This window comes from Vespa crabro, chromosome 19 (genome assembly GCF_910589235.1).
Source record: "Vespa crabro chromosome 19, iyVesCrab1.2, whole genome shotgun sequence".
Taxonomy (NCBI): Eukaryota; Metazoa; Arthropoda; class Insecta; order Hymenoptera; family Vespidae; genus Vespa; species Vespa crabro.
The window spans coordinates 2,475,001-2,485,000 of NC_060973.1; the positions used below are offsets into that span (position 1 = coordinate 2,475,001).

At 27.9% G+C, this 10,000-nt stretch overlaps 1 protein-coding gene across 10 annotated transcripts in view; it reads left to right on the forward strand.

The window, feature by feature from the left end:
* Window positions 1-10,000, forward strand: part of LOC124430871 (neuroligin-4, Y-linked-like) — a 144,388-nt gene that overhangs the window by 129,821 nt on the left and 4,567 nt on the right. For all 10 annotated transcript variants that reach the window (XM_046978043.1, XM_046978044.1, XM_046978042.1 and 7 more), the window contains 2 exons: window positions 6,075-6,267; window positions 7,019-7,463. In XM_046978043.1, coding sequence (XP_046833999.1) covers window positions 6,075-6,267; window positions 7,019-7,463 — 638 coding nt within the window. The remainder of the gene's footprint in view (window positions 1-6,074; window positions 6,268-7,018; window positions 7,464-10,000) is intronic.

Below are 10,000 nucleotides of genomic sequence, written 5' to 3' on the forward strand. Positions count from 1 at the left end.
AAATATACGTACATATAAGTAATATATATGTACTTTCTAATATGTACGTATTTTCTAATAAATTCACATTACATCCATATATTTTATGTATCCACATAAAATTATTATTATTATTATTATTATTATTATTATTATTATTATTATACTTAGATGATACGATCAATATATAGTTTATGAGAGAAAATTAGAAAGAAATAGATGAGAAATAAAATGGGAAAAGAAATAAAATTTCATTGGACGAATGAAAATAATACGAGGTACCAACTTCTTTCCATAAAAATCATATCAAATCTTTTCGTAATACATATATACCTGTACACGTACTCGTACATATATATATATATATATATATAGAGTATATAAAATATTGACCATTAAATTATTCGACCTCTTACATTTCTTAAGACATACGGACATTAGAATGAAACGACCGAGTTGAGTAACGAAAGGCAACGATATTCATGGGAAAAAATCTCCCTCTCTCTCTCTCTCTCTCCCTCTCTCTCTCTTTCTCTCACTCTCTTTCCTTTATTCCGGTTACTCGAGAATAAAGGATATCTCTCGTTTTTCTCCGTTATTTGTGAGAATGTAGAAAGAGTGGTAGTTGGAGGAACGAAAAAGGACAATGCTTAGTGGACGTATGTAAAGGAAAAGGATGAAAAAAAAAAAAAAAAGAAAAAAGAAAAAAAGAGGGAAACATAGATAAATAGACAGTTTAAAAAAAGAAGTAAAAGAGAAAGAATTTCTTATCTGCAAAGCAAAGCGAGATGTATCTTGTTTATCTTTAATTTTGCCGTCTAGTTAACGTTAACGAAAGGCACACAATTTCCTCTCCATTACTTTTCTAGCTTCGTCGTTTGTCTCGACTCTTTCATAAAGACGATCTCTCATCGTTTTCTCTTTCTACTTGAACATCATTCAATCGATTTCCATTTATGTTCTATCTGATATATATATATATATATATATTTTTAACGCAAACTTTTAAAAAGTTTCTTAGGTTTTATTGTAAAAGTTCATTTATTCTTTTTTGGAACTTTTTGGATCAATTTTTCTTTTTCTTTTTTTTTTTTTTGTCTTTTTCTTGTTCATGATCGTGAAACTAACAATGAAACGTAAAAGTAGATTTAAGTCATTGATTTTTATAATCATCTGAGAACTTTTGAATCACGTAAGAATATTCAGTCCATTCAAAAACTTTTGGACCACCCTATATAGAAAATATTATATAATATATAACATTATGCCCGTTATTACGAGAGAAAAGAAAAAATTTCATTTTGTTTTAACTCTCTACGATTTTTAATTCCGGAAATATTCCCGTGTGAATATAATATGTACTTATTAACGATATAATTTGTTTATTAATTATTTATTAATTAATGTAATAATTTTATAATATCAGTAAAGCAATTTGAATCTTTTGTTTCTGGCAAAATAAAATAAATTTAGTTCGTAAGAATTTGTTTATAACAAATTGTTTATAACAAATTGTTTATAACAAATTGTTAATTAATTGTTAACAATACGTTAAAAAAATAGAGAAAATTCTATCGTTTAAAATGGCCTTTAATTCAAGTCTCTACGACTTTTAGTTTCGAAGATAATGCCTTTGAAAAATTTTCATTCATTAATCGTATAGTACAAATGTATAGTAATAGTAACTCGATCAGCTGAGTTGCGTAAATTCTTGGAATTTATATAGGTCAGTGTGTCGCCGAGTAAATTTGAATGAAATTATATAGGTCAGTGTGTCAAAGTAAATTCCTTCCATTTATATAGGAATATTTACGTAACGAAAAGTCGTAGAGACACGAATCAAACGCCATTTTAAATAATAAAATTTTCTCTCTTTTTCTTTTTCATTATATTGTTAATAACTAATTAACAATTTGTTATAAACAATTTGTTATAAATAATTTTCATAAACAAATTCTTACGAATCAAATACATCTTATTTTATCAACAGAAAAATAATTCAGATTAAAACGGGTTTGTAAAATTATATAAATTAATAAATTATTAATAAACAAATTATATTGTTAATAACACGTCATTCGTTTACATGGGAATATCTCCGGAATTAAAAATCGTAGAGACTTGAATCAAACGCCATTTTAAATAATAAAATTTTCTCTCTTTTTCTTTTTCATTATATTGTTAATAACTAATTAACAATTTGTTATAAACAATTTGTTATAAATAATTTTCATAAACAAATTCTTACGAATCAAATACATCTTATTTTATCAACAGAAAAATAATTCAGATTAAAACGGGTTTGTAAAATTATATAAATTAATAAATTATTAATAAACAAATTATATTGTTAATAACCACGTCATTCGTTTACATGGGAATATCTCCGGAATTAAAAATCGTAGAGACTTGAATCTAACGCCATTTTAAACAATAAAATTTTCTCTCTTTTTCTTTTTCATCATATTGTTAATAACTAATTAACAATTTCTTATAAACAATTTGTTATAAATAATTTTTATAAACAAATTCTTACGAATCAAATACATCTTATTTTATCAACAGAAAAATAATTCTGATTAAGACGAGTTTCTAAAATTATATAAATTAATAAATTATTAATAAACAAATTATATTGTTAATAACCACGTCATTCGTTTACATGGGAATATCTCCGGAATTAAAAATCGTAGAGACTTGAATCTAACGCCATTTTAAACGGCAAAATTTTCTCTACTTTTTCAACGTATTATTAATAATTAATTAACAATTTGTTATAAACAATTTTTATGAATAAATTCTTTCAAACCAAATTCATCTTATTTTATCAACAACGAAAAATGCAGATTACAACGAATTTATAAAATTAAATAAAGTAATAAATTATTAACAAAAAAATTACTTTCCATTTTTATTAAAGAAAAAATTTTGTTCTAGATTATTATCTAGTCATATCTTCCATTTACATAGCAATATCTCTGGAATTAAAAGTCGTAGAGACTTAAAACAAATACACTAAGTAAACGCAGAATATGCGCAATATAAGCATAGAGTAAGCATTGAGTAAGCGTATATGAAGGACTCTTAAAGTAATAATTTTTTGACATATACATGGGTTAATATTTATTTTTATATAGAAAATGTTGAGCAATGCAATCAAAAATATATGATTTCATTAAAAAAAAAAAAAAAAAAAATACACATACACACATACACAATTGATCTTCGTATGTCCTGCACGCGTTTTGTATCATTAAAAAAATTATTACTTTTATATTTTTACATAGTTATCCTTTTTACATTTTTACATTTTATTATCATTACGTACAATGGCACTCTCCGTACGTGTACAAATTTTGTTAATCAAATTTCTATCTGTAAAAAGAACGGAGATATTGGAGGTGGTAAAAAAATATCCAACCTGTATATATATTTCTTTCTTGATATTTCAATAAAATCATTTAAAATACGATTAAAACGATCCTATATATATATATATATATATATATATATATATATATATACTCTCTTATTTCATTATTATAATAATTAATATTCCGTAGTAAAAATATACGAGCTCCGTTCATTTACTTTACTCGAGAACAATTAAATGAATTTCGAGAAGAAAGAGAATAAAGAGAAATTATAAGATTGCTCTATTGATTAATTAATCATATATTTTAATTATATAATTTAATTAATTTTATTCGTGGTTTTTTTTTTCTATAACGAAAAACGTTGAAAAATTTTTCTTTAATTTCTTTCAGTTATTATTATTATTATTATTATTATTATTATTATTATTATTATTATTATTATTATCATCATTATTATTATTATCATTATCATTATTATTATCATTACTATTATTATCAGTATTAATATTTCGAACTTGTAGATATTTGCAATCGTTTTAATAAAAATATTAGATATATCTATTTACATATATAGTTATCTGTGCATGATATGTACATATGTATGTATACATAACATAGTAATATCGAGTATTGGCGTTTTTCCAAGAAAAGAGATACCGAAGATGCCTCATTTCTTCATAATAATCCTAATAAAATAGTCTAAGGAAGGAAGGAAGGAAGGAAGGAAGGAAGGAAGGAAGGAAGAAATAAAAAAAAAGGAAAAGTTCTCTTGAAAGATTGAAAGAGAGAAAGAGAGAGAGAGAGGTTAGAGAATAAGTAGAAATGCATACGAGCTTTTTTTATAAATCGATAATAATCCAATATATACTTCTCTTTATCTTTATCTTTTGCACATATTCGTTCTACAAACAATAACATTTAAAACAGACCCACGTTGAAACTTTTATACTGATGCATATATACGTACGTACGTACGTGTGTGTGTGTGTGTGTGTGTGTGTGTGTACAAATGTTGGATAAAAAACACGTAGAATGCTTTCTAAAGGTCTATAACGTGTCTTCTATTTTTTTTTCTTGTTTCTTTTTTCTTTTTTTCATTTTCTCTCTCTCTCTCTCTCTCTCTCTCTCTCTCTCTCTCTCTCTCTCTCTCTCTCTCTCTCTCTTCCTGTCGTGATCGTCATTCGATATTCTTTCAATGTTTTATGAGATAAAACGAACGAGAAACGAAAGAGAAATATTTTTCATCGATAAGACGCCAACGTAAACGAGGTTTGCATTGCTTAGTATAAAGTTACATGCTTCGACTTTACATGAAAAATACTTTTCTTAAGCGAAATTGAGAATATAGTCACCGTCGTGTAGCCTCGTGCGGTATAAAATCGATAGAGAAGAATTTTGTCATTGAAAGGAGAATACGGGAGAGAGAGAGAGAGAGAGAGAGAGAGAGAGAGAGAGAGAGAGAGAGAGAGATACATCATATACCTATCATAGGCTCAAAACTCATTTTATTCGCCTTATGGAAGTTTGTCGAAGGATGATACTACATGCGTCCTTGTTTTTTTAACTTTCTTTTCTTTACAACGATAAGGAATTTTCAACGTGGTAGAATATAATAATAACATAGAATTTCAAGGAATACATAGTATCTTTCGTAACAACGTGGTTTATTTACGTAGATATTTGAAAAATTATTTAATATGATACTTCTTTTTTTCTGGTTTTTTTTTTCTTTTTTTTTTTTTGCTTTTTCTTCTTTTCTTTTTCCTTTTCTCATATCATAAACAATTAATAACAGTCATGCACGTTAATAATTTCTATTTGCAATGACAAAACGTTATATATAAATAATTTCATGTGCATATTGTTACTTATATTATCCGGATATATCATGAATTATTTTGATGGAAAAAAGAGATTAAATCAGTTAGAGAATAATTAGAAATTTTTTCCGATCTAAGAGTAAAATTAATGAAAAAAAAAAAAACAAAAAAAAAAAAAAAAAAAACAAAAAAAAAAGAAGAAAAAAAGAAGGAAAAAGAGAGAGAAAGAAAGAAAACAAAAAATCGACGAATATTTAATTCAAATTTGTTCTCCTTTTTAATCTCTCTAACTTTGCTTAAAAGTAGCAAGTGCAAAAAAAAAAAAAAAAAAAAAAAAATAGAAAAAAGAGGAGAAAGAGAAAAAAGAGGAAAGAAAGAAAAGACCATGAATTATATCTTAATAAAGGTTACACAATGTCTTCTCGTCCTTAAAGTTTAATAACGTAATAAACGCTTAGGTAAGAATTTATATAACGGCGTAAGGTTTAACGACGTATTATTTTACGAAGGTTTTCTTACCTCGTAAACAGGCAACAACTCCGCGTATTTCAGCTGTCGTACATACATATAACTTCAAACCAATACTAAGAGACTATAAATCTACATACACATATGTATGTAAATATATATATATATATATATATATGTAAATATGTATATATGTATGTATGTATATGTCGTATAACTCGAGTAAAGTACTGTTTTACAATTTGACGATATATTTCGTTGGCGTATAAAGTTTATCTGTGAAATTTTACGAATAATAAGTTTCAAGATGATGGTTCTTGAAAAGAAAAAAACTTCAGTAGCTATTCTCTCGCATATTATTATTACTTATCCAACATGACGACATGACATATTTTATTCCATATATTCTTTCTTTTTATTCTTCCTTCAGGTCTCTTTCATCGCGTTGTATTGTCGAGTGGTTCTGCTTTGAGCCCATGGGCTTCCGTACATGATCCAAACGATCTAAGGATCAAAGTTGCTGAACAAATAGGTTGTCCTGCTGAGAACGACGAAGATATTGCTGATTGTCTTCGAGGAGTATCGTTGCAATCTTTGATGGAAGTCGAGCTTCCTGAAATCAGGTATAAAGAAGAAAATTAAACTTCTTTTTCTTTCTTTCTTTTTTTTTTTTTTTTGTGTTTTTGTTTATTTTATTGAAAACATTTTCATTAGATTAATCCAATATCGTTGGATTAATGAAAAATAGTTTTAATGAATTAATTCATTGAATAGATATTTGTTAAAGTTTTATGATGATATTTTTTTTTTATATATCTTTGATTATATTATTTATTAATGCACGATTATTTTATTCGATTGATTTTCTCATAAGGCAAAAATTTATTATAATAAAATGACATTCTAATTTATTAATCAATCCAATATATATATATATATATATATATATATATATATATATATACATATTTATTAGATTAATTCAATAATAAAAAAAATTAGAATAGAATATAATCGTATTTATTTATGTATTAATCCAAAGCATTATAATATGTCATTTATTAGATTGATTTCATAATTAAGAAATTGATTATAATAAACTAATATTTATTTATAAATCAATCGAATATATATATACACGTATCTTCAAGATTGTAAAATCATAAATTTAACTTATAAAAAATAACTTATCATGTGACAGATAAATAAATATTACATATTATAAATACCACCTATTAAAATAAATTCTAACAAATAAAAGTATATATAATTTATGATACACAAAAAGTATCAATGTGAAGTAATAAAAATTAATTAAAAAAAAAAAAATAAATAAATAAATAATGTGATAATATTTTAATGTAAATATTGTAGATTCGTGCCCCGGATAGGACCGGGCTTGCCCGTGGACCAAAACAATCCTGATCCAGGTCTCGATATGGAACGAGCCAGTGATGCCTTCATAAAGGTACCCTTGATCCTAGGAGTATCAAGTACAGAATCCAATCTCGATTTCAACGCGAATGATATTCAGTATGGCTTCGAGGAGGATCATAGAAATCGGATCTTACGTACCTTCATTCGTAATGCTTACGTTTATCATCTGAACGAAATCTTTTCGGCAGTAAGAAACGAATATACAGATTGGGACAAGCCAGTTCTACATCCTATTATAATACGTGACTCGACGATGGAAGCACTTAGCGATGGTCACACAGTGGCACCGCTTATGAGGATTGCATTTTATCACGCCAGAAGAGGAGCCAAGACTTATTTTTATCACTTCGATTATCAGACCAAGGACAGCGGCCATCTCAAGGTCCGTTTTCTGTCATTCCCATTTTCCTTTCATTCTTCTTTTTTCTTGACATATTCTTTTCTTATCTCGGTCTATCGACAAATAAATATTATGAATTTAAAGAAGGATTATTCTTTATGGAAGGATATTTTATTCTCTCTTCTTCTTTTTTTTTTTTTTTTTCTTTTTTAAATTCTCTTCTGACGATATCACTTGTTAATCATTATTGTTATTATTATACAACGTCGTAATAATTTGTAAAAATCGACGGGATAAAGATCTCTTTGTATCGATTTTTACTTTAATATTTAATATACCGGGCAAAACTTTTTGCCAGAAGTTAAAGATTTGATCCTTCCTCCTAAAGTTAAGTTTTTATCAAAGATTCTTGAAAGTAAGGTAAAGGGTAGTATTGGTCGGATAGTTTGAAGGGGAAGGAAAGGGTTGAGGGAGGGGAAAGAAAGAGGAAGAGGAAGGAGACGAGTTCCGTTTAAGAAGCCTCTCGAATGAAGAAAGAAAAAAGTAAGGCAAAATCAAAAGTAGACAGATACCCAGAAAGAAAGAGAGAGAGAGAGAGAGAGAGAGAGAGAGAGAAAGAGAGAGAAAGAGAGAGAGAGAAGGACTATTTAAGTCTGAGTTACTCTATTAACTCGACTTGTGTCAAAGATAGAAAAGGATAGATATAGAGATAGTTAGGATACGAGTATAAGAGCAAGAGAGAGAGAGAGTGAGAGATAGAGAGGGGATTCGAGGGAGGAAGGGAGATAGATAGTTAGATAGAGAAGGTTGCTTCTCAACGCAAACTTTAGCGGCCTTCTCGGTTAAGGTGTTAGATATTCGAAGCCTCTAGCTTACTTGCTGGCTCTCTACCATACTGTCTCTACATTTACCAGCATCCCGTACAAGAACCACTCACACCCTTCTTACCCTCGATGTTTCACCATCCACATTCACGGTAACTGCTAGCCATGATTTCAAGACGTAGACGCTGATTTAATAAGACGCTCGGTAGAAGTGAAAGATACTACATAGAAGGAGAACTATCACGTTTCTCTCATCCATGATCCACTGTTATCCCATGGTATGGTGGTTATGATGATAACGAAAATGAGAAGAACCTTGACGTGATCACAATGACAAGTTGATGATGATGATGATTATTATTATGATGATGATGATGATGATGATTATGATGATGATGATGATGATGATGATGATTATGATGATGATCGTAAAGGATGAGAATAAAGTGAATACCGGGAAGACGTAAATTAATCGAGATCCTCTTTATCCCAAACTACCATCTTAACCTTTGATATTACTCGTCCCCCCTTCAACTATCGTCTCCAATATTAGCTTGAATCTTCGTTAGTATATATATATATATATATATATATATATATATATATATATATACAATATCTTCTTCATTCATTATGTCTTTCAAATAGAACCATCTTCCAGATAATTCGTTTCATTTCCTACGATAAGATTCTCCTCTTTCTCTCTCTCGCTTTCTCTTTATCTATCTATCTATCTATCTATCTATCTATCTTTTGAGGATTGAATTCCGTACGATTTCGTCGAATCGATCGTTCTATTTCTAACACCGCGATCATATATAAAACGGGGTAGGAAATTTAATCAACTTCCAAATGAGCCACGAACGAAGGATGATAGTTCGTTTCATAACTTTGTATAGCTTGTGTTAGTATATATATATATATATATATATATATATATATATATATATATATGGCACCCCATTTCTTTCTCTTTCTCTTTCTCTCTCTCTCTCTACATATATATATATATATATGTATATCTATCTTTATCTCTCTCTTTACCGAGAGAAAATTATTACGAAAATTATTCGAGCTTCCCACTTTTACCTTCTGCTCGAGTCAAACCGGAACTCATAGCTAGTTCCGTATTACCTATTTCCCAGAAAATTTAAATGAAGGTTGGGAAATTAAAGGCTAGTAGAATGAAAAAGAAATAAAAAAAAAAAAAAAAAAGAAAAAAGAGAGAAACAAAATCAAAAGAGACAAGGAAATGAAAACGTGCAGTCAGATTTTTAAATGTTACCCTTTAAACGAAGAATAAAAAAAAAAAAAGGTAAAAAAGAAAAAAAAAAAAAAGAAAAAAGAAAGAAAGGAAACGAAAGGAAAGAAAAGAAAAAAAGAGTAGAAAATAAGCTTAGAAATGGAAAATAAATATCGTTGATTTTAATGACCGCTTGTTATACGTGAATGATTTGATTTGAAATTACAGTAGATAAGATAGTAGAAGAGAAGATTGGGTGTACCTTTCTCGTTGCCATTTATTTCATTTAAAAGCACGCGATTCGTTTAGTTAGAAAGGATCTTGAAAGATAACATTGACGATACTTAAGGACTCCCCTTCTTCGTCGTAGTATTATAGTGTCCTTTACTCTCTTATTTCTTTAAGAAACGACAACGATTAAACATAGATTAAGAGAGGATGCATTTTAAATGCGAATGCAAATACGCTTGCCTCGTTCCTTAGCAACTTTCACCAAAGCTATTTTCTTTCTT